This window comes from Kogia breviceps, chromosome 8, assembly GCF_026419965.1.
Source record: "Kogia breviceps isolate mKogBre1 chromosome 8, mKogBre1 haplotype 1, whole genome shotgun sequence".
In the NCBI taxonomy this organism is placed as follows: Eukaryota; Metazoa; Chordata; class Mammalia; order Artiodactyla; family Physeteridae; genus Kogia; species Kogia breviceps.
In genome coordinates this window covers 13,938,807-13,964,898 of record NC_081317.1, presented here as the reverse complement: position 1 = coordinate 13,964,898, position 26,092 = coordinate 13,938,807, and the positions used below count along the sequence as shown (strand labels likewise).

Here is a 26,092-nt window from a genome sequence, read left to right as displayed (position 1 = left end):
GAGGGGTGGTGATGTCAAGTATCACGTCTGGGTCAGTGCACTACGGTACTGAACTGCACAGAGAGCCTGCATGAAACCAGCAACCCGGCACTCAGAGGAGGCCATGAAAAAGCACACCTCCCAGACCCTGCACTGACGGGGGGAGGACTGTCCCACAGACGTTCCTCCAACGATGCAAATGTTCTGCGTCGGCGCTGCTGAATACGGCACCCACTGGCCGAACGTGCCTACTGAACATCTGAAATGTGGCTACATGCTGAGGAACTGAATGCTTAATGTTTAAATTTATATGTATGCAGTCACATGGCTAGCGCCTACTGAACTAGGCAGTGCAGTTCCACAGGCAGGGCTCCGGACTCCTACGGATCTGCACCGGTTCTCTCAGAGGAACAGAGGCTCCAGCAGACACCTGAGTAACGTAAATACTGTGTCAGTGAAAATCTCTGCGCCTGAAGCCTTGTTTCACACTCAGGGTTAGCTTCTCAAGATGGATTCCCAGCAGTGCAATTACTGGGTCAAAGTATGTGAACATTTTTTGAGACTACCAAGACACCTTAACATATCAGCAAGCCTCCTTTTTTAAATACCAGGAAATACGTCACTCTGTCCAGCGTCTGACCTGTTTTTCCCTGAAAGGGTCCATCAACACTTTGAAACTGTCGGAAAAAGTGTATGAAAACGTGGATTTGTTTTAGGGAGAGGGTCCATGGGCTTTCATCAGATTGCTCGAGAGGGGTCCACAGCCCCAAAATGGTTAGGAGCCATCGCTCGAAAATGTGTGTGCCACAGACTCAAGCCCCACTTATCCTCCCGCGATTTCCTCCAGCTCCATCCATCGAACTGCACACATAAATCAACATCTACTGGAAGGAAAATAAACCATTATGTCTAATCTTCTATGCTTGCTGCTTTGAAGATTGTTCACTGTGAAGCAGCCTCCTTGCAAGGGAAGGGGCCCTCCCAGCAACCTGTACCTGGTTCCATTTCAAGACAATCATAATGATCAATTTGTAAGGCTGATGGAAACCTTACAGAGGTGTCACAGCACAGCACCCGCTTGGATGCGGTCATGCCGCAGACACGTTTAAGCAGGGGGGACAAAAGGAGTTTGTTTTAGCGAGGCTCCCGCAATGAGGGCTGGGAAAGCTGACTGCTTCACTCCCTCTTTCATCTTCTGACAGGGTGAAAAGTACACGGCTGCTGCTCCTGCGTCTGTCATTTCTGTTTCCCCAACTCCACGATCTCTGCAAGGTGTGAGGAGTCGGTGGAACAAAAGGAGCTTCACTCAGAAAGAAAGGACGGCCCTGAGCCTTCCTCCTCCTGGAGTGGAGTGGGGGAGGAGCCGGAGGACGCACGCCCCCACAACGCCACCACCCACGAGCTCCGTGACCTTGGCGGTCAGCTAAACTGCCCGAGTCCTGCTAGCCTCATCCATAAGGTGGGGACAGTGCCTTTCCTTCCAGAGTGTTTTGAGGATTAAATGAGCTGTTATAACGGAAAGAGCTTAGCACAGTGCCTGACACACACGAGGTGCTCAACAAACATCACCTCCTTCCTTCCACGTATTCTAATGACTCCCATACAGCAGGTATTTATAGGCCAAGCTTTCTGCTACTCCTGAGTTACAGGCGTGATTTTCATCTGGAGATGATTTAAACCCCCCAGGGCACATGTGGCAATTCTGGAGACATTGTTGGTTGTCACAGCTGGGGCAGGGAGGGCGCTACTGCCATGTAGTGGCAAAAACCAGAGATGTCGCTAAATATCCTATAATGCACAAGACAGCCCCTAAAAAAAAAAAAAGGCAAAAGGTTATCTAGCCCCAAATCCCAAGAGTGCTGAGGTTGAGAAAGCCTGAGTTACAGGCAAAGTATAAACTGTCCTAGTCGTCCAGATGAGAGCTGTCTCAGTAAGGGCCTGGGCTCAGGAGCCACGGAGATCTGAGCTCTGAGAATTCCTAAGTGTAGGAGCTTGGGAAATACCCTTAACATCTCCAAGAGCAGATGTCCACTTCTGTGATACGGGGTTGAAGTGTCACTGTGAGGAATAAATCGTAAAGGGAAAGGACCAGGCACACAGCTGCCCGTGGTCAGCTCCCCGCTCCCCCTTTCCAACTTTAGTTACAAGTACGTCACACGTCTCCAGAGTCATCCAGCTTTCACTGCCAGCTTCCAGAGAGTGAACCATGTGGAGTTACCCCAGGGGCCTCCAACAGCCTTAGCCCTCAATTCTGCCCTCTCGCCATGGCAAGGTCTGAAGACTCAAACCCCCCTGCAAGCTGAGTTTATGTACAGTTGCATACTGAGGCATATGGAGGCTTTGCACATCGCTGTCAGTCTTCATAAACGTTACCATTTATTGAGTGCTTACTACGTGCCGGGCAGAATTAGGACTTTACACATTATCATCTCATTTCAAACAACCCTGGAAGGTAGGCAGGGAGGCAGGTAAACAGGTAGGTCTGCAGGCAGGCCAATTTCAATTGCGCAAACACATATCCTGAGGCCCAGGGTGAAAAGTGACTTACCCAAGAGCTCAGAGCTGCTGAATGTATTTTTGACTCTGAGGGTGAACAGGAAACCTTTTAAGCATCCCTATTAGTCCAGCCCTGACCCACCTTGGTCCCGTGCACCTTGTTATTCACTAAGGAAGAGCCTATGAAACTCAGAGCCGCCATCCGTGACGCTGAGAAAGCCTGACAGCGGCCACACCCACCCCGGGGCCTCTCGGCGCCCAGAGTCAGAACCGGCTCCCATCGGAGTAGCGGCACAATTAAACCCGCTGGGCCCATTCCGCCTCTGAGGTTCCCGGCGCTACTCAACCCCTCCCCCAGGCGAAAATGACGAGCAGCTGAGGCTTCTTGAAAGAGCTCGCTTTCAGAGAATTTCATCAGCATGTTTTCCTTTTCCTTAAACTCGCTTCAGATTAAAAATCCTGAAAACTCATAACTTAGCAGAGTCGGGAGGGGGTTCATCCACTGAACATTTCCCGAGTGCCTACTCCGTGCCAGCCCCCGTGACCGGAACTGAGAAACGCAGACAGCGCGACAGAAGCCCTGCCCCGAGGGTGCTCGGCGCCCAGGCCGAGACGCAGGCCACACCGGCCACGTAACAGAGAGAGGTGAGGGCAGAAGAAAAGCGCGGGCCTCCTGACGAGGGGAACCCCTGAGGCAAATCCTCAAGGACGGGGGGGGGGGGGGGGGGACGCAGAGCAGGGTGCAGATAGCTGCTGAAGGCAGAGACCGGAGACACCCGGCCCTGGAACAGTGAGGACCCCGTTAGGGCTGGAGCGAAGGGTAGAAGAGAAGCAGCAGTGAGGGGTGGGTTTTCTTAACTTTTTCTTATGGAAAATTATAGACGTTAGCACGTGAGGACAAGTCAGTATAATGAGCCCCCCAACACCTACCCACACACCCCTGTCCCAACAACCGGGGAGCCGCGGCCAATCCTGTTCCACCGGTGTCCCCGCCCGCTCCCTGCACGGCTGTGCGGTGTGGGAAGGAACCCCAGACATCATATCCTTCCAGCTGTAACCATCCCAGTGTGCAGAGAGGTGACTCCTCCACCGGAGAAATCACTGAGGTCAACCCAGTGCTGGGCAAAGAGAGGCCCAGATGTGTCGCGTGCCCGTGGACACACAGCCTATGATCAGCTCTCCTCCCCACATCTCATCGCACCCAATCACCTCGGCAATTCCGTGAAGACACAAGTCACTCCGAGTCACTTATGGAAGACAGGGATAATCATCTTACTTACCTCACAGAACAGCAGTGAGGATTACAAGAGATAATACACGTGGAGGAACTTTCTAAATCTATAATAAAGTATTATAAAAACCCGAGTAATTAGTATTAATGATATTTTTATCCTACATTTGCTGCTAAAAAAATCAGACAATTCCTGCTAGGAAATAGGTATATCTGATTTAAATAAGGCAATCACCATCCAAGCACTTTAAGCTTCCTAAGCAAAGCGGGAAGGCTTCACTGCCTCAGAAACGACCAGCACTCATTCAAAATATGTGTGTTACGCATGCGCGTGATGTCCAAACAGAAACCCTTACCTGTCTGAGTCCTGCAGAGATTTTACCAGATGTGTATAGATGTCCTGCTCTTTCTTTAAGACCTGAATCAGCTCTTCATAGCCTAATTGTTGTTTTTCCTGAAAACGACAATGGGCGTCTGACATTAAGAGACGAATTCTGAAAGCGCACATCCTTACATTATGCAAACACATGTGGATAGTTCTGGTTTATAAATCCAAACAAAGGTGATCCCCTGTGCCAGGCTCCAGATCAGGCCGCAGTCAGAGGGCACCACCTGCAGGGGGAGCGGGGAATGACCGCACATCTCTCAGGGAGGAAGAAAGCTGAGCGCTGTGCTCCCAATACCCAACTGCCCCTTCGTGAAACTTCCTCTGCCCTCCCCCCCACACAACCCAGCTCAGAGCTGCTGGTCATTGTTTTCACAAAACTACAAAGAATGCCCTTCCACGCTTGTTCTTGCTACAAAGAAAAGAAATCCATCAACCAAAACCTGACAAGTTTTAGGGACAAGGGACTTACACTAAAATAGAAGAGGTCAGGTGAGCCACGCTTTCAAGGTACCATGAACAGACTGATGATAAAGAGATCTGAGGTGGATCTCTGCCACTTATTAGCTATGTGACCTCAGCTAACCAGCTTAACAAACCTCTATGAGGTTCAGGCTCCTCATTTATGAAGTAAGGATGTAATTTTGTGAATTTCCCAAATGTGAAAATTTTTTTAAGAGTTCAAGTTTTGGCTCTGTCACTTACTGGTTCTGGGACCTCAGGAAGTTACTTACCAGAGCCACCTGTAAAATGCTGGACAACAGCCACCACCTTATGGAGTTACAGAGCAGATAAAAGTGCAGTTGTGTGCTGGAAGGAATCCAGGATCCCAGGGGAGATGGCCAATTCCAGTACTGATGCAATGAAATTCAAAAGCAATCCATGTCTACAGCATTTTGTCACACCAGAAAATAAGGAAGTGTTTAAACAATGGAGCGCTGTCCAAAGGATCCAGGAGCCAGTTTGAAAAGGCCAAGCCTGGGACAACCGAGCATCAAAATAATGATAGTAACAGATTATAACCCACTGAGTGAAACAGAAATTCATGTCCACACAGACATGAGTAAATGAGGACACGGGAAGAAGAACGGGCTTTTCTTTATAGAACAACTAATAAACGTAGAAGGAATAACGGACTTAGAAGAATCACCATTTGCTAACCATCATGGTAAGAAATTATTCAGCCAAGAAACATAAAAGGAGACTAAAACTAACGAGTGAAAGTTTGAAGAAGATCAGCGTATTTACATAGACTCAAAATACCTCCCCTCAAATACTTACTAATTGCAAAGGAAAAAAGAGTAACTGCATAGTCAAGACACCACGCAGACACCACCTGCACAAAGTTACCCAAGTCAGCATGGCCGGTAATGCTTAGGTAACAAACCTAAGCCGTGCACTGTCGGACAGGACACACCGAGGGCACAGCTCTGGTCCTGTGACACTCCTGCCAAGGATGCCTCACTTGAAGCCAGGCACCAAGAAGCATCAGACAGACCCAACTGAAGGACGCTCCACAACAGACCTGGCCTGGACGCTTCAAAAGTCTCAGGGCCGTGAAAGTCAAGGAAAGACTGGAGACTAAGGTCTATTAAATGCAACACAAGGGCTTCCCTGGTGGCGCAGTGGTTGAGAATCTGCCTGCCGATGCAGGAGACACGGGTTCGTGCCCTGGTCCGGGAAGATCCCACATGCCGCGGAGCAACTCAGCCCGTGAGCCGTGGCCGCTGAGCCTGCGCGTCCGGAGCCTGTGCTCCGCAACGGGAGAGGCCACAACAGTGAGAGGCCCGCATACCGCAAAAAAAAAAAAAAATAAAAAAAAAAAAATAAATGCAACACAAGATCCTGAATCGGCTCCTACTACAAAGGGCTTTACGGGACAGCTGGTGAGACACGAATGAGCCTGAGGGTTCGGTGGTAGTCTGAGGGTCTCTGCTCAGTCCCTGGCTGTGATGGCTGTGCTGTGTCACACAGGAAAAGGTCCCCCCTGCTGACACGAGGTTCCCCCCCCCGCTGCTGAATACTCAAGTATTCAGAACTGACAGGGCTTCACACAGGCAACTTACTCTCAGGTGGCTCAGGACAAGTAAAACCCTTTACTCTTGTAACTTGCCTATAAATCTGAAATTATTTCAAAATAAGAAGAAAATGTTAAAATAAAGAAGTAAAGTGTGCAGGACACCTGGCACAGCGCCTGGCACAGACTAGAAGCTCCTTAATGCTAGGGAGACACTGGGTCAGTGGAGAGAGAGGGGCTGCAAGCAGCCTTTGTGTCTCATGTGGACTCAGCCTGTCGCCTAAAGTTCAGATAACGACCTAGGACAGGGCTTCCGACCCTAATGAAAACTCAAGCGTGAACGAGGGGAAAAAGGTACATCTTTATTTCCGCTAACCTCTAACTGAAATTTAGCATCTCCTTCATTTAGGGGTTGAAGGAACACTGTTACTGCTACAAACCAAAGTAGTACTCGTGTTTTCCTGAGATTTTGTCATCAAAAGAAATCCAGGGCTTCCCTGGTGGCGCAGTGGTTGAGAATCCGCCTGCGGATGCAGGAGACACGGGTTCGTGCCCTGGTCCAGGAAGATCCCACATGCCGCGGAGCAACTAAGCCCGTGAGCCATGGCCGCGGAGCCTGTGCGTCCGGAGCCTGTGCTCCGCAACGGGAGAGGCCACAACAGTGAGAGGCCCGCATACCGCAAAAAAAAAAAAAAAAAAAAAAAAAAAAAAAAAAGAAATCCAGTTACTTTGCATATGTTGCAAGTATCTCAAAATACTTACTCTCATCACTACCTCAAAACTACAGCAGTCATTCTGTTCACCACTAGATCTTGTTATTTAACACATTAATAAAGAAGCACCATTTCTACAGCTGATTTTTTTAATACTTTGATAACCAAATTTCAAAATAATTGGTTTCCTTTATAATCCTGTGCACATATTTTGTGCATTTAAATACTTTTCCAGGGAAGAGGTCCTTCACTCCAGCACACGACCAAAGGGATGCAGATGGCAAAAAGGTTAGCAGCCCCTGACCCAGGAGAACGCTGCTGCGCTTCTAGCCCTGAACGAAACAAGGCCAAGGCACCACCTGCCAATTGTGGGTTTTAAATGCTAACCCACCAGTTTGGTCATGAGAAGCTGGCCACCCACACTGCTAGAAATGTCAGGCCCCTTTATAAATCGTGTCACACGACACTGGGACAAGGAGCTCCCACCTGCCTTCTGTACACTGTCACCAGTGTCAGCTCCCACCCGCACACACCGCAAGTAGACAGAGGGCCCCGGGGGGAGCGCCTGGGAGGAACTCACCCAGGGATCAAGAGGAAGAGGCTACCGTGCCCTCAGGATGTCAGCCGTGGCACAAAGTGCTCTCCAGCATTTTCTCATTTAATCCTCACGAGCCAGTGAGCTCAAGCATTACCACTCTTCCCCGTTTTGGTGATGAGGGAACTGAGGCACGGAGTCAGGGTGGTGAGGCGTGGTGTGGACCCAGGCAGCCAGGCTCCAGGGCCTGTGCTCTTCGGTCCACCCATGAATGACCCATGATGGATGCAAAGCACTGGGAGCTTGACAAAGGTGACACAGTCACTGTCAGCCACATAAAGGCCAGCCAACAGTGACCACGAAAATAAGAAAACCTACTGCTTCTTGAGCATCTACCACCAAGGGCAGGGATTGTTAACAGCGTGTGACCTTATTAGCTGTGTGACCTTGAACAAGTTACTCAACCTCTCTGTGCTTTAATATCCTCATCTGTAAGTAGAGGTAATAATTCTACATATCTCACAGGGTTATGAAACAGATTAACTGCGCTAATCTATACAAAAATTCTCACACAGATGCCTGGCACAGAATATTCTAATACTTAAGGAGTGTCAACCATAACTACCATTCCTACGCTCCAATGCTAGGCCAGGTCCTTTACATAGGTCATCCCTAATCACAATAACAACCAAGGAGGTATATTAATCTTCCCACTTTGCAGATGAATAAACTGATTCTCTGAGAGGACATGTCATGTATTTGAGTCCATTCAGCTAATAAGTGGCAGTCAGAATACATAACCAACCAAGAAGGACTAGGAAAAAAGATGAATAAATGTGGACCTCGGGGCTTCCCTGGTGGCGCAGTGGTTGAGAGTCCGCCTGCCGATGCAGGGGACACGGGTTCGTGCCCCGGTCCGGGAAGATCCCACATGCTGGGCCCGTGGGCCATGGCCGTTGAGCCTGCGCGTCCAGAGCCTGTGCTCCGCGACGGGAGAGGCCACAGCAGTGAGAGGCCCGCGTACTGCAAAAAAAAAAAAAAAAAAAAAGTGGACCTCAGGTGGATGTGGGAGACTCAGCCGTGGGATGTACATATCCAGTGAAAGAATCCCGACCCTGTATCTTAACTGGATCACCGTGGGCCTGGCTGGAAGCCCTAGAGGACTGCCCACTGCGGTGCAGGGCCTGGGGGCCCGGCTTGGTTCCCCTCCCCTCCTTTCAGGCAGCCATTCCAAACCTTCACCAGGTTTTCCAGGTCACTGCTCACCTCAGCCCCCACCCTCCAACCTGCCAGCCGGCCACACCTGTGCTTGCTTTCCTGCCCTTCCACCTCCGTGGAACCAGGAAACTCCCTCCTCCTCCTCCTCAGAGACCACGCTCCATCGGTCGAGCCCTCTCCACTGACACCCTCCATGGTCCCTTACAGAGACCCTCCTCCAGCCCCACAGCACCCTGGTTCACCTTCACCTTCACCCGGAGCTCGTGTACCAACCACGTGTTCACAGGCCTGGGGACCCCTTGCGGGCAGCAGCGTCCCAAGCCAGGCACAGTGCTTGCCACAGACGCTCACTGAAACGATGACTAAAACGGTAAGAGGGGAACACAGGGACCAGTATGACTCCTCAGAGCAGAGATTCCTGTGGATATTTTGCATAATGGAAGTCAGAGTGAGTCAACGTCTTCCTAGAAGCAAACTGCTCACCCATGTTAAATAAATGAACTCTTCAGAGCCGTTTGGGTCCCATTTCATCAATCACCTGCTCCCCTGCGCTGAAGCACGCCCCATTAGAATGAAGTCATTTGGCTCCCTCGGCAGAGCTGGCAAACCAGTGGATCTCCTCGGCCCAGAGGCAGAGGGCCAAGCAGCCCAGAGGAGGCCCCTGCTCAGCAGGAGCAACCAACCCCCCTGTCCCCTACCCTCTGCCCTCCACCCGCCTCTCCAAACAAGACAGAGCCCAAGAGTCTATGCCCCTTGGCATCTGTGAGACTCTCCAGTATGTTCCCAGTAAACACTCCCTTCCACTGTTGTTTTGCTCAAACTCCTCAGTATTGTTGGATCCTACAGCTTGCAATCAAAAGAACCTTAACAAATACACTCACATTATTTTTAATCCTCTCAGGAGGCAGGCATGTAACTCCCCATTTACAGATTAGGAAGGTGAGTTTCAGTGAGAGGAGGTGACTTGCCCAAGGTCACAGAGCTAATAAGCGGCAGAACGGACGTTCTGACACCAAAGCCAAGGCATTTTCTACTCCACCATAGTTTCCTCGATGGCTTGAAGGAAACGCATGTAATGGACAGAACACAATCTGAAGAGGCAGCAGATATGTAAAGAGAAAACCTTCATGGCTCACTTCTTGGTAATCAGGGCAATTTAGTGGCCTGGCAGACAGATGGTGTCTATTTCAGTAGCTATATCACAGTTCTGCAACAAAGACATTTATTTTAATACTCAGGAAATTCAGCTGCAATGTCCCAACCATGTCAATAGCCAAACTATAAATCTCTGGCTGCAGCAAGTTAAATATGGTCAGTGTGTTTTACTCTCTGTTCTTCAATTCCCTGGTCATCCAGCATTAATTCTCAGGATCACACATGATTAGAAGGAAAACAGACTGCCCAGAGCCAACGGAGGCATCACCGCAGCCTCAAGTTCTTCCTAGAAATGGGCAGAGGATAAACCCTAAATCAACACAAAATGGCCAAGGGCAGAGCAGAAGAAATCCGTGTTTTCTACAAAGAAAGAACTACAACCTGAAAAGTATACCTTTCTCGGGGAAAATACCGTAGGCTGCAACAGCTGGGATTTCTTAAACTGGTACCTAGAAATGTTCAATTCCTAAATGATCATTGATAATCTTTTAGCCTCGATTTGCAATTACTCTTGCAGAACAGAATTAGAACCTTTGCTAAAATATGTAGGTATTCTGCACAGTCATTTAAGCATCATCAGGATCTAAAACATGACTGAAATGTCCATGGGATGACTTTATACTTGTGTTTCTAAGGAGGGGCCAGCACAAAAACCTAAAAACAATGTGGTACAGATGATCAAACTAGTGACATGAAATATTAAAATACTCTGTTCAGTAAATTTAGAAACATTTTGTTCAACATTTAGACACTTTTACATATCCAAAACATGATTCAAAATAGTAAAGTTTAACTAAATGTACTCAAATCAGTGATTATTTGTCCATCTAAAAAACCTGATGGGCTGCTATCTTGTTTCAAAACAGACTGTGCCGCGTGAAAAGCTGCTCAACATTGCTAATCATGAGAGAGAAAATGCAAATCCAAACCACAATGAGGTACCACCTCACAGCGGGCAGAATGGCCACCATCAGAAAGTCTACACATAATAAATGCTGGAGGGGGTGTGGAGAAAAGGAACCCTGCTGCACTGTTGGTAGGAATGTAAATGGGTGCAGCCACTATGGAGAACAGTATGGAGGTTCCTTAAAAACCTAAACAGAGGGCTGCCATATGATCCTGCAATCCCACTCCTGGGCATATATCTGGAGAAAACTCTAATTCAAAAAGGCACATGCACCCCAATGTTCACAGCAGCTGTATTCACGATAGCCAAGACATGGAAGCAACCTAAATGTCCATCGACAGATGAATGGATAAAGAAGATGTAGTGGCATATTACTCAGCCATAAAAAAGAATGAAATAATGCCATTTGCAGCAACATGGATGGACCTAGACATGATCATACTAAGTGAAGCAAGTCGGAAAGATAAAGCCAAATAGATGATACCACTTACATGTGGACTCTAAAACAATATGATACAAATGAACTTATTTACAAAACATAAAGAGACTCACAGACATAGAAAACAAACTTATGGTTACCAAAGGGGAAGAGGGGAGGGGATAAATTGAGAATTGGGGAGGAACAGATACAGATACAGATACTATATATAAAATAAACAACAAGGACCTACAATATAGCACAGGGAACTATATTCAGTATCTTGTAATAACCTATAATGGAAAAGAATCTGAAAAAGAATATATGTATATACACACACACAAACACACACACAGGTGTATAACTGAATCATTTTGCTGTATACCTAAAACTAACACAACATTGTAAATTAACTATACTTCAATTTTTTTAAAACAGTTAAAAAAAACAAGACTGTGTCTGATTATGGGTTTACGTGCATCTTAATATCCAACTAAATTTGGTCAAAATAAAGCAACTCTTCACAAAATAAAGCAACTAAATCACAAAACATTAGCCCTCTGAGATTTAGTTATTGGACTTGCCCAAGGTCACTCAAGTGAAGTGACAGAGTCAAGAGAGGAATCCAGGCCTCCAGGATTCTGGCCCAGCTCAACGGCCACGTCCTCGCTGACATTCTTATTCAAGAGCGATGGCAAAACGCAAATCCGCAAATGGTCAGAGTTAAGAAGGAGCTCCCACCGCTCAGGCAGCAGTGCCCTCCAGGACCAGAGCTGATACGGAGCAGATACACAGTGCAATGGCCGGTACTGGTGCTAAAATACTGAAACACATCTACACCAGTTGTAAACTAACCCCTGATCCATACACCCCAACCACCCCAGCCCCTCTCCAAGACCCAGGAACCACAGGGTTGGTGCCTAGCACAAGAGCAGGCCTCCAGGACCCCACTCCAGCCCTAGCGCCTGAGTCTGTTCTGATGGCTGTGCCCATGCTGCACTGGTTGTTAATTATTTTGAGAATCATCCTTCACAAAAACCACAAGTCGTGATCAGAGTCATTCATCAGAGAACTAATTTGCATAATAATTCCCTGTTTTCTGAACGTATGTACTTAATTAAAGCCAGGCTTAAAAAAAAAAAACAACAAACCTTGGCCGACAGTGAACGCCTTTCTTTCCCATCTCTGGCTGCCTAGCTGTATTACAGGCAAGCTGCACGTCAGAACAATCTGGACGCATCTCCACAAACCAATATCATCAGTCACTCAATCAACAAACGTCCACTGAGCCAGGCACTGGGATTCAGACACGAACACCAGTTCCCTTCCCCTGAGGTGCCTCCCGGGGTGCGCAAGGCTCGAGGGAGGGGAAGCAGCAAGGAGGCTCTGTAACGTCAACCCAAGGGCTAAGCGCTACGGTGGATGGATGTGCAAAGTGCGCACAAGGGGGAGGACAAGGAGACATCGTTTTTGGCGGGCCAGGGAAGGAGCCCCAGAGAAGGTGACACCAGAGTGGCAGCCCTAGGGGGTGTGCAGGAGCCACCAGGTCAACAAGGAAGAAGAAGGCATTCCAGGCAGATGGAACAGCATGTGCAAAGGCCCAGAGAGGTACAAACACGGAGTTTTCGGGAATCTGCAGGAAGTGAGGTGTTGTTAGAGATGATGGGAATGAAAGAAAAGGAGAATGGAAAGCTAGCTTGGGGCCAGATCACGAAGAGCCTGCTGTGCCATTGTAGGTGTGCATGGAAATGTTCAACTGGAAAATGTTGTTCAACTGGTAAATGTTCTTACCTCGAGATTACCTAGTTCTTGAGAGAGTTGCCCCCAGGAGGGCAAACATGAGGCTCATCTTTGTTTTTTTGGTTTTTTTGCGCGGTTTTTTTTGCGGTACGCGGGCCTCTCACTGTCACAGCCCCTCCCGTTGCAGAGCACAGGCTCCGGACACGCAGGCTCAGCAGCCACGGCTCACGGGCCCAGCCGCTCCGCGGCACGTGGGATCTTCCCGGACCGGGGCACGAACTCGCGTCCTCTGCATCGGCAGGCGGACTCTCAACCACTGCGCCACCAGGGAGGCCCCAAGGCTCATCTTTTAACAAGCTCTAGTTTCTCGGTTTCCTGAGCAGTGCAAATACTAACACTCAGCTGAAGGCTACTAATCTGTAAGGAGGAAAGACTGAGAACCCCTCCTCCTACCTGCTGTAAGCTCATTCACCAGCACAAGGGCCTTGGAGGATCTTTAGGTCAGAGGAGTCATCAAATATGTGTCAGGAAAGGAGATGGATTTGCATGTGAATGTCCAATTTCAGTCGAGCTTACCTTGGAGAAGATGCTTTTGCTGCCTGGTGACTGAGAAGAGCACTTTTCTGTTATTAAATCTTCACTCCTGAACTCGAGATCCTCCGCAGTCATTAAATAACGGTTCTGCTGTATTGCTTCCAAGTCTTTTTCATTGAATTTCTAAGGAAGAAAACAAATCATAAGGAAGTTGTCATCAAGAAAAAAATACTAAGAGATGGTCCCAAACTCTTTAAGGGAAGATTTACTGTTTTCCACAATTTAAACAATTTCCACCATCCCAAAACATTAGGCAATTGCAAATGGTAATGCAATCCCTCTGTGTGTTATCACAAGCAGGAGAGCAGCACGGCAGCAGGGCACAGGCAAGGACAGCGGCAGTCGTTACAAACCTCCCCCCTTGCCACCACTGGGACACCTCCCAGAGGGGACAGAAGACAAAGCCCAGGCTCTGGCCCCACGACCCAGGCTCCAATCCTGGGTCCTCCTTGGCCAGGGTGTGATTTCTGAGTCTGTTTCCCATGCTACAGGGTTAGTGCAGTGACTAGAGGGACTGTGTATCAAAACCCAACAAAGTCTAGGAGCTCCTGACACGTTACAAATTTGACAAAGCTTGAACCGTCCATATCTACGAGGAGATTTGACTTCCAGGAAGAAAAAGGCAAGACTGCCAACTACTTCAGGGGTCTGGTCACAGGTGAAAGCTGCCCCTTCACGATGAGACGCAATACAGCCCGCTTCACCAACCCCTTCAGAAGAGGTGACATCCAACGGTACTACAGGCCTGGAAACCACTTCTCTGGTCTTTTGGCCAAATTCAAGCACAGAATCTATTCCTAACGATTTAAAACCTGGTAACTCCTGAACTAGGTGTCCGTCCACTCTCTGTGGGAAATTAAGGGTGAGAACCTCATCTCATTCCTAACCACCCATCAGAATTAATTCAATCGCGTCAAACATTTCTAAAATAGCTGAACACAAACAAGAAAGTAGAAGCAATTTTTTGTAAAAACCCATTGAACTGTAACAGGAAGCACTGGGAATCAAATAACCAAAACAGAAATTCTAGAATTACCATCATACAGTTGTGCTTGAGTTACAATTTTCATTTTTATTTCTTAAAAGTCCAACTACACATACACATTAACAAACGGGCCCACACGGCTTAGAAGGGAACAGCCGCCCCTAGCTCTCCACTCCTCACCTCTGAGTCCCACTCGCAGAAAAAAACAACTTTTGACTCTACTGATTTCTGTTATTGACTTCCATGTTTCTGCATTATGCTCCTACGCTCACATTGCTTGATTCCCTAAGGTTAGATTTTATTAACTGGCTCCTGTCACAGAAGTTTAAGGATGTAACTCTCACATCATCTACCCCCCAACGCTTCTCCTAATAGTTACATCACGATTTGGGTTAAATCAACGTTCTGCATTTACGCGATTATGGCCACACACGTACTGTCCACAGCCCAGCCAAATGGGGCTCCATGGTGACATTTCCCTTCGTGTTTAATTCCTTGCTTTTCTCGGAATTAGCAACAACTGCTCTGTTCTGTTTACTTAGTTCATAAAACTAAATTATGTACTTAGTGTTACTTTATCTCCAAACTTATAAATTCTTCTACATGGAGTCAAGACACATCAGGTAAATGATGGGCTCTATTTCAGTTTCTTGAAAAAATCCCAACTAAGCCCTCCCTCAACGGCTCAAATCAGGGCTCCTACGTAAGTGGCTGGGATCTCCCTTCTCCACATCCCAGGTGAATTCCCTACTTTCTGGATCCCATTCTGTGTTACTTCCTCATTTGTATGGACTCGTCCTCCAGCAGTTTCCTGCAAGGAGCACATGAAGGCAGATGATTTTAGGCATCAAATATCTGAAATTACCTTTATTCTGCCCTCATTCTTGCTGCCAGCTTGGCTGACTACAGAATGCTGGATTGGAAACCACTTTTCCTCAAAACTCTGAAAGCACTGCTCTCCTGTCTCCTGGCTTCCAGTGTTGCTGCTGAGAATTCTGATGTCATTTCGGGTCTGGGTCCTTTGTATGGGACCTATTATTTTCCTCTCTCTGGAAGCCTTTCAGATCCTCTCTTTGCCCCTGTGTTCTGAAATTTCACAATGACACAGGATTGCGAAATTGCGATAGAAGTCTTTCTTCATTCACCATGACAGAAACAGAGCAGGCCCTTTCAAGGTAGAGATATCTGCCCTTGCATTCTGAAAAGTTTTCTCCTACTACTTTGAACTTTTCCTTCCCTCTGCTTTGCCTCTTCTATCTTTCTGGAACTTTTGTTCGTCATACATTGGAGCCCTTGACTCGAGCCTCTGATTTTCTTATCTTTCTTCTCTCATTTGCTCACCTTTTTGTTTGTTTCCGTGTTTAACTATATTTTCTGGAAGATGTACTTGACTCTCGTGCAACTTTTCTAACTCTTGTATTAGGCTTTTTATATCTGTAATCATACTTCCAATTTCCAATAAGGTCATTCCTCTTTTTCCCAAATATCTTTCTCATCAGATCCCGAACTCATTTCTTATCTGAAGATGTTACAGTACTGAGTTTTTTGAAAAGCTGTCTAGTTTTCTTCTCCACCTCCACTGTTTCTGTTTCCTCTACGGAGCTTTGTCCTGTCTTTGTCTTTCCTCTTAGACGCTTTTCTCCTGTTTGAGGAACTCGGGCCACCCACGTATCTTTAAGGGTAGAAGTGTCCAGAAGCTCTGTGAGTGTGGAAAAGGTGCATCAATGGCAGCCTCGCTGTGAGGTGATCGGGCGGGGACTCAGCTGTTTTGTCGAAGGACCCCCTACTGTCAGTCAGCATCTTTCAGTCTTCTCCGTCCACAGAGAACTCTCCGTGCTGGTACACACACTTCCACTCCTTCCCTTTGAGGGATCCACTCCTGTTTTCAGCTGCACCTGGTGACCCCCAGGCCAGAGCTTCCCTGGTTTAAGGTCCCCACAGAGCACACCTCCCATATACGGCTGGTGACAATAAGGCCACCTAACTGCCCAGCATTCCAGCAACCTCTGTTGCTGACAAAGGTACCAGGTACCTCCACTGCCCGCTGAGCCTTTCTGGGTTCTGTAGGATGAATCAGCTTCCCCTTGTTGGCTTTTCATCCCCAAGGCATGAGGCAGAGGGGAGAAAGCTGAATCCTATGTAGTTACCACTTATCATTCAAACAGCAACCTGCCCTCCACTATTCCCATTCTCCTGGTCCTGTACGTTTATACCTTTTCACCCCTTCACCATCACATTAACGAGGCTTCAGGAGGAAACAGTGTTAAACACACATGTTCACTCCATCATGGCTACCTGTAATTCTGAGCTGAATCAAAAATCCAATATACCATCAAATGCTAAGGGCAGTCCAGGACAAAAAAGGAACAGATAGAAGAAAAGTACAGAGGAGTGAGAGAGCATGACACAAAGGAAAAGCCAGTACCGCAGCAGAAGGCTGGCGCTAGAGCAAAGCAGGCTGGGGCCTGAATCAGGCCCTGCCATTTACCGGTCACGTGACCCAGGACAACTCCCTTCTCTTCTCGAAGCTTTCATTTCTCCAAACTTACCTCCCTGGTGGCTGAGGTCCAAATGACATAAAGAAAGCTCTACAGTGCTCCGATAAATAACAGTGAAGACCACACTGTTTTTTTGCCCAGCCTTACCTTTTTATAAGCATTCCTGTAAAAGAAAGTTTAAAAAACAAAGCAAAACAAAAAAAAACCTATACCGAAGTCCAAAGATTTCAATACAAAAGAAAAAACGTTGTGGTACCTGAAGCAGCAAGTCCTTCTGACTGGCACTTTCTGTTAGACTTCTGATCACTTGCTCTTGACTGTGCAATTTTTTATTACTTTCATTCAAAAGACTCTTGTAACGATTCTCCACTGCTTTCTCTCTTTCATTCACTTCATTGCGTAATTTCTCAACTTCATTTCTAAGGTCCTACCAGAAGAAAAAGAAAAAATGGAATTTACTTGACAAAAATCTCAAGGTAATCTTTCACCTGTTTACCTTACTGCTGTAAGAGAGCAAGCTAAACTGATATATTTAACAAACGTAAGCTTCCTTCTCATTTAAAGTCTTACAAAAACCAACTTTTAAGAATAATAAATTTGGGGAACGCTTCATGCACAGACATTTATCACAAAATTATTAACAATACTGAAAAACCAGAAAGAAACGAAATGTCTAAATCTAGCAACAGAGAATTAATTATAAAAAGCATAAGGTATAAAAAAAATCACAATTACGAGTAAAAACAAAGCAGGATACTATGTAATATGATGCTGATTGTTTTCTAAGCGTTTACACAAAATATTGTCAAGGCTATGGGGAAACACACCAAAATAATGACAGTATCCCCAAGTAGAGGGATTATGGGTGACTTTGCATTGATTTTCATTTTTCCGAGTACCTAAAATCTCTAAATAAGTCTGTATTACTTTCATAATCAGAAAAAAAAACTGTCTTAAAAAATGACATTTATAATAACATGGAAAATGCTTATGTTATACTGTTAAGGAAAAAAACAAACAGTATAGAGTGTGATTTTTAACTACCTCAAAATCTGTACTATTTATAATATTGAAGCACTATTCATAACAGTAAAAGGCTGGAAACAACCCAGATGGCCACCCACGGAGGAACAAACTCTGGTGCATTCTCACAGTGGAGCATTCTGAAGCTATAAAGGAAAAGGAATGAGGACTCTACAAATATCCCACCCTCAAGTAATCTTCTAAATATACTGCTCAGGTGGGCATGTGGGGTGGAGGGTGGTGTGGACCCCAAGAGAAAGAACAAGTATGTCTCGCATACTGCCATTTATTTAACCATAAATAATGGCTGCCTGTACGGAAAAGGAGAGAACAAGGTACAGGAGAGAGTAGACTCATTTTAGAGATGTGCCAGTGAAGCTGTTTAAATGTTTAGTTAATTATTTTAAACATAAAATAATAATCTCCTAAAACTGAAAGCAAAAGAAACAGAAAAAGAATTTAACTGTGTATCAAGTTGACCAACCGGTTAACCAACCAGCGAGGAATGATTTCAGTAACATAAAAGCAGATTAATTTGTACACCCCTAGTGGGATATTTCTCCAATGTCAAAGGGACTGCTGCAAAAATCGTAAACTGTCTTCAGCAATCATGTTGCAGGAAATAACATTCGTATCGTTACTCTGAAACTGTGTGTGCGTAGATATATACATATTTATTAAATAAGTAATTATCACTATCATAAGAACCAAGCCTCAGAGAAAACAAATACAAATAATAAAAGAAGTTAAAACATGTAATTCTAACTTTGAATTAGAAATACGAATATGAGCTTACATTTTGTTATTTCTTTCCTTTCACTGAAAAAGCCTAGAATCAGTATCCTCCCGAGCATGCAGGCTGCAGTCTCTAAATATCATCGCTCACCAAAAAAAAAAAAAACACAACAGGGTTCTTTAAAACAGTGGTGCTCAAAGTGCAGTCCCTAGAACACAGTTATTAGCGGCACCACCTGGGAACCGCAAATGCAAATCACTGGGCCCTAACCCACATCTATTAAACCAGAAACTCTGAGGGAGGGAAGGAGGGCCCAACAATCTGTGTTTTAATAAGCCCTCCAGGTGACTCTAAATCACACCAGAGTTTGCCTTATAGAAAGGGATGATTCCAGGCCTGGGGCAGGAGAATACAGTACGAGCTCAGACATCTTATCGTGTCAGAAAGGAAGGAAGCTGTCAAAGACTACACATTCACGTCCAAAGAACTCAGGAATCAACTCGAATAAGCTTTTTCACTGTCAAAAGATGGGACAATTAGAATATCAAGGATAATGACAATGAATTAAAGTACATCAAAAATGTTAAAAAGCTATGAGTTCATAATAATTAAAAAATACATAATCTTTGGTCACTGTGATAGGCAGAATTACGGCCCCCCCAAAGACGTCCACACCCTAATCCCCGGAATCTCTGACTATGCTGAATTACATGGCAAAGGGTAATAAAAGTTGAAGTTGGAATGGAGGTTGCTAATCAGCTGACCTTAAAATAGAGAGATTATCCAGGTGGGCCCAATATAATCACAAAGATCCTTAAAAGTGGAAGAGGGAAGCATGAAAAAGACTCCACCAGCTATTGCTGGCTTTGAAGATGGATGGGGGTCATGGGTCTAGATGTGCGACAGCCTCTAGAAGCTGGAAAAAGCAAGGAAATGGATCTTCTCCTGGAGCCTTCAGAAGGAACACAGCCCTGCCATAGTAAGACCCATTTCAGATTTCTGAATTCCAGAACCACAGGGTAGGTTTGTGTTGGTAAGCAGCCACGGGTGTGGTGATTTGTTACAGCAGCAATAGGAAACTAATACAGTCACCTTTGGAAGATTTTAGGGAATTCTTCCATTGTCTTTCTTGTATGAACTACACCCCAGAGTAACTAAATAGATAATGAAAAACAAATTTTTCTTCATACAAGTATACAGCTATAAAAGAAGAAGGAATGATGAAATTAAATTACCACCATTTTGCAAACAATCATCAATGGCTAGTAACATCACAAAAGCAGGGACTGACTATCAGATACAGTGTACCTCCTGTTGGAAGTACAACTGACCACCTATGATGTAATCTTGCCAAAAAATTAAACCTGAATTTGTTTGTGCACCTTATCTAACTACCGATTTACTAGAAATAAAAGTCAGCAGAGAAACAAGTTGAATGACATTACAAAAATATAATCAGCAAAATCCAGAATGTGGAAAACAATACAGGACAAAGGACCCAACTTATCCAACAAATAAATTTCAAAGAAAAAAAGGAGAGAGAACCTGTAGATTAAATAATAATTAAGAAAGTTAGAGGGGCTTCCCTGGTGGTGCAGTGGTTGAGAGTCCTCCTGCCGATGCAGGGGACACGGGTTCGTGCCCCGGTCCGGGAGGATCCCACATGCCGCGGAGCGGCTGGGCCCGTGAGCCATGGCCGCTGAGCCTGTGCGTCCGGAGCCTGTGCTCCGCAACGGGAGAGGCCACAACAGTGAGAGGCCCGCGTACAGCAAAAAAAAAAAAAAGTATTTCCCCCCAAAATACTTATCACAAATGGAGAATAGTAACTTTCCTGTGGAGAAACCCAGGAGACCCCCACCTTAACCAAGTGACCAACACTAACTGCACCAGAAATAAGACGGATTGACATCATGCGCCTCCAGATATGACAAAGCTCATCTATACTATTCTTGCCAAAAATGTATAACCTCAAGCTAATCATGAGAGAAACATCAGACAAGCCCAAATTGAGGGACAGTAACAAGATAACTGATCAGCACTCTTCAAAGGAGTCAAGGTCACAAAAGACAATGACTTGAGCAACTGTTGCAGATTAGACAAAACTAAAGGCAATGTGGATCCTGGACCAGAAAAGGAGCACTAATGGGAGAACTGGCAAAATTCAAATACAGTCTGCAGATAACAATATTGTATCAGTGTTAATCTCCTGATTCTGCTGAGTGTTCCATAGTTATGTGAAACGTGAACATTGGGGAAGCAGGACGAAGGGTACATGGGAACTCTGTTATTATTTCGAATCTTTATGTCTAAAATTATTTCAAAAGTAAAACTTTTTTTTTTTTTTTTTTTTTTTTTTGGTACACGGGCCTCTCACTGTTGTGGCCTCTCCCGTTGCGGAGCACAGGCTCCGGACGCGCAGGCTCAGCGGCCATGGCTCACGGGCCCAGCCACTCCGTGGCACATGGGATCTTCCCGGACCGGGGCACGAACCCATGTCCCCTGCATCGGCAGGCGGACTCTCAACCACTGCGCCACCAGGGAAACCCAAAAGTAAAACGTTTTTTAAAAGAGACTTATCAATCAGTACAACGTCCAGATCATGATTTGAACAAATGGTTTATAACAACTTTTAAATAAGACAGGAAAATCTAAACATTAACTGGCTAGTTGGTAATATTAAGAAATTATTAATCTTTCTGAAGTGGAAAAAAAATTTTTTTAACATACTGAAAAACCAACAAAATAATATAAATATGCCTGGGAATTGCTTAACATACTTGAGTGTTGAAAGAGAGGGAGTTGGGAGGAGGGTATAGATGAAACAAGGTTGGCTATGAGTTTATGAGTGTTGAGCTGGGTGACAAGTACCAGAGGGTCAATGTACTATCCTCTCTCCTCTTCTGTGCATTTGCGTTTTTCTTTAAGAAGTACTTTTTTTTAAAGCAATGATTAAAAACCTGAAAAAAATTACCAAAACGCATGATTACGGATGATCTTTTCAATTATTTTTTCTCAATTTTTAAAAGATTTTATACTAAGTATAGACCACATTCATAATGGGGGGAAAAGTAAACATTTTTAAAGTAACATTTTGGAAAAAGAGCGAAACCACTTCAAAAATTAAATGTTACTTCTTTTCTTGGGCAAACAGATGATGATAAGATTGTCCTAAGCCTTTAATCCAAAACAACCGGCCAAGAACCTATCACGAATTATAAATGTAAACAGAAATTCAATTCTAGAGGGAGGAAAGATCTTATTACACAAATAATACTAAGGCAACAGTAACAGAATTCAAAAGCTAAAGAATAAAAACATTCTCCCAAAAGACAGTTGGGCCAACAAATTAAGCCATTTTCCCACTGCAGACGTTCCTGTCAGCCCTTGTCCATCTGCAGCCATAATTTTTATACAATTTTAACTTTGGTTTGGATTTTTTCCCAAAAATGTTACTTTATTCCATTACACCATGAGCTACAAAGAGCACACACCAATTAAACAATGATGACACATAAAGAAAAAAATCTTAAAAGTTAAAAAGAAAAGTTTAAGAGTATAACGTCCAGAAAATAGTAATTAAAAAAAAAAAAAAAAAGTACAAAAGACGGAGGTCCACGGAGCTGCTGCGCCTGAGCTTACAACTTGGCTCTCCTCCTCTGAGTCCAGGAGAAAGGCTAGACGAGGTCACCGGGTGATGCTGAGTGAAAGATACCACACAATCTTCCTATCTATCCATTTTAATGAGAGTATCCTACCTCTCCTATTTCCCCACCGTCTGTCTGTTCTTGCGGGTAACAGAGCAAAGAATAGCTCTGTGCATAAAACAGGTTTTTTCTAACCTCTGGTTTGTTTTCTTACACTAAATCTCCAAGAGTGGAATTACTAGGCCAAAGAGTAATAATAATAAGCATGGTTCGAGGATTCTCTCTACAAAAGAATTCACTTTCTTCCCAAAAGACAGTGGCTGAAATGCCACCAACAAAGCCTAAGTTTCCTATTTCACCACAATCTCACCAGTACTATTTTCTTAAATCTTTGCTAATTTAATTGGTATCAGATGGTCCTTCACAAGGGTTTGAACGCGCATGTCTCTGATGGCCCCCACCTTCAGCTTTGATATATCTGACTGTCTGGATTTCCCCTTGTGCAAGCTGTCTCTAGCCATTCATGAAAGTAGTTTCGAGGACGGTTCTAAGGAAAAGCCGATCTCTCAAGAATCGCCCACGGCGAGCGTACACAAGCACACACACACTCGCACACTCTCTCACAGGCCCCCGACATCAGAAAGGCCACCAGGACTAAGTCCATCTGTCTTACTAATGCTACCAGAGAACCGGCAGATGATGAACGTTTCGTGATCGTTTTGCCTTCCTGACCGCTTAGCGAGCTGTCCCAGTCCGAACGAGGACGGGCGCAAGCGCAGAGGAGCAGCCCCGGCTGGTGGGCAGTAGCCTGGGGCCGCCCCGGGACCGCCCACACCTGGGTTCCATTGGTAAGAAAAACTGCGGTACGTCAAATCCCATTAACCCACGAAACCTTCGCAACCCACGTGGCCTGCAAGGCTTTTACTCCACCTGGACCCCCACTACCTCGCTGACCTCCAGTTGCTCTCCCCTCACTTGTTCCGCTCCGGCAACCCCGGCTTTCTTGCCGTCTCTCTTACATACCGCGTACACGCCCAGCTCGAGGCTCTTCTACTTGCTCCTCTCTCTGCCTGGAAAACCCCCCCAAGGCTGCTCCCTCACTTCCATCAAGTCTGAGCTCAAATGTCACCTTCTCAGTCCAGTCTTCCCAAGCCCGTCCCACCTAAAGTAACCGCCACGAAGCCCCAGCGCAGCCTCACTCCGCATGTCCCTGCCCTGCACGATTCTTCCCCAAAGCATCTGCTAGTACGGTGTGTAATTATGCGTATGTTTGGGTTGTAGCCTCCCCTACCAGGATGGAAGCTCCATGAAAGCAGGGATTTTTGTGTATTTTGTTTACTGTTCTATCTCCAGCACCTAGAATGGTACCTGGCACACAGTAGGCACTCATGGCAGACTTAAGAGAGCCAAAAATTCTCTGACCTTCCCATTGCAAGGTGTGGCATCTGCGTCCCCTCCTATGAGGTCTGGGCAGTGCGGCGACTACCATGACCAATAGAAAGAATGTGGCAGAAGTGACACTAAGCCAGTTTCTGGGTCCAGAGGCTTTAAGAAACTGGCAGCCTCCAGCGCGTGTCTCTCGGAGCTGAGTCACCATCCAAAAAGCACAACCACCCTAACGCCGCCACGCTGGAGAGGCCACACACAGGCCTCCGGCTGACAATCCCGGCTGTGTCAGCTTTCCAGCCATCCCCCAAAAGGCAGCAGGCATGTGAGAGAAGAGATATGGATCCACCAGACCAGCCCATCCACCAGCGGAATGCCATGAGCGACCTGGGCCACGGGGAGCAGAAAACCACCCAGCTGAGCCCTGCCCAAACCCTTAAGCCACAAAATCATGAGAGAAAATAAAATGGTAATGTTTTGAGACACCAGGCTCAGGGGTAATCTGTCATGTAGCAATAGATAACCAAAACAGCACTCAGTAAATATCTGTTGGACGACTGAATAAACGAAGGAGGTAGATGGGACTGCTCCTATTTTATGAATGAGGAAACAGGTCCAGATAGGTAAAGCAGTTCTCCCCAAACCACAGTCACTAAAGGACAGCACCTGTCTGATTCCAAGCCTCTCAGTTCACTTCCACACAATGACAAGGGTTTGGATTTCTTCGTTAGCAGTCACTAATGCAATGATCCCAATCCACTCAATGGTCATCTGACACTTGCTTTTAAACAAACCTCCCCCTGAAAACTGCTGAGAAAGGGACAATGAAATCTTTTGTTAAGCTGCTTAGGTACATCTTTTTTTTTTTTTTTTTTTTTGGTACATCTTTAAATTCACAATAAATTCACCTGCCATCCTAGAAAGATCCTGTCTACTTTTTTTTTTTTTTTTTTTTTTTTTTGGTATGCAGGCCTCTCACTGTTGTGGCCTCTCCCGTTGCGGGGCACAGGCTCCAGATGCGCAGGCCCAGCGGCCATGGCTCACGGGCCCAGCCGCTCCGCAGCACGTGGGATCCTCCCGGACCGGGGCACGAACCCGTATCCCCTGCATCGGCAGGCGGACTCCCAAACACTGCGCCACCAGGGAAGCCCGATCCTGTCTACTTTTTAAAATACGTGTGTATTATGCCAAGTAAAAAGTATACCCTGCTCGTGTGCACAGTAATTACAGGTCCACTTACATCATTTCCCAGATTCAGTCCCCTCCTTTATAAAACACCCATCAGACCCGTATTTTGACGTCTGGTCAAGTTTCTGTGTACGTGCGTGTGTTCTGCAATCATTTATTCCATTCTCCAGTCCTTTTTTTTTTTTTTTTTTTATTCAGCAACCTAGGTTGACAACTTCATACATGTTTTACGTGATAAAAGCCACTATGGGGGCTTCCCTGGTGGCGCAGTGGTTGAGAATCCGCCTGCCGATGCAGGAGACACGGGTTCGTGCCCTGGTCCGGGAGGATCCCACATGCCGCGGAGCAACTAAGCCCGTGAGCCATGGCCGCTGGGCCTGCGCGTCCGGAGCCTGTGCTCTGCAACGGGAGAGGCCACAACAGTGAGAGGCCCGCGTACCGAAAAAAAAAAAAAAAAAAAAAAAAAGCCACTATGGTGCTGCTTTTCTCCCCCATATATCCCTCAACCTAATAGAGCTGACAGCGTGAAAACACCACACCTGTTCCAGGATCCCACCAAGGACGTATAGTTTTGTCATTCCTCCAGATTGGGGGGTTCTTAACCTGAGGGCCACTGACCAGGTCCCTGGGAGTCCATGGAAATTTGTCCATGTGTACATTTTGGGGGGTAGAGCGCGTTCAGCATAAATCAGGAGTTCAAGGAAAGTCAGGACACCAAAGGGTACAAAGTGTTTCTCTTATTATAAGCTTAGTAATAGAATTACTATTTACCAAGGCCAAGGCATTTTTACATAAAACATCTCTAACCCTTAAAACTGCCTACACAGTAAGTATTATTAGTCCTGTGTTTGCAGAGAGGAATCTAGGGCTTGTAGAGACTGAAAGATGTTCACAAAGCATTATAACAAGAAAGCTCTGGTGCTGAAATTCAAGCCCAAGTCAGTCTGAGCTCACATTCTGTGCTCTTCCCACTCAGCTGCACTACTGGTAAAACCAAAGAAAGTATAAAACCACCCGGCGACACGGGCTTCCACTGGTCAATAATCCACTCACCGGAGCTAACTTTATAGTTTCTCAAGGACTCAGGATGGATGGAATAAACCAGCTAATGAACGAGGCAGGACCAAGGATCTTGGACCTCACATGAAGGGCAGTCAGAGAAGGCTTGAAGTCAAAGGACCACTGCAGGGAGGGGGGAAATGTGTGCCAGGGTGGCCTTGAGGAGGAGTGGCTGCCATGGCAAC

At 46.0% G+C, this 26,092-nt stretch overlaps 1 protein-coding gene across 4 annotated transcripts in view; it reads right to left on the bottom strand.

The window, feature by feature from the left end:
* Nucleotides 1–26,092, bottom strand: part of CDK5RAP2 (CDK5 regulatory subunit associated protein 2) — a 186,388-nt gene that overhangs the window by 85,619 nt on the left and 74,677 nt on the right. For all 4 annotated transcript variants that reach the window (XM_067040872.1, XM_067040869.1, XM_067040871.1 and 1 more), the window contains 3 exons: nt 17,128–17,298; nt 13,371–13,511; nt 4,063–4,160 (listed from right to left, as the gene is read on the bottom strand). In XM_067040872.1, the coding sequence (XP_066896973.1) occupies nt 4,063–4,160; nt 13,371–13,511; nt 17,128–17,298 (410 nt within the window). The remainder of the gene's footprint in view (nt 1–4,062; nt 4,161–13,370; nt 13,512–17,127; nt 17,299–26,092) is intronic.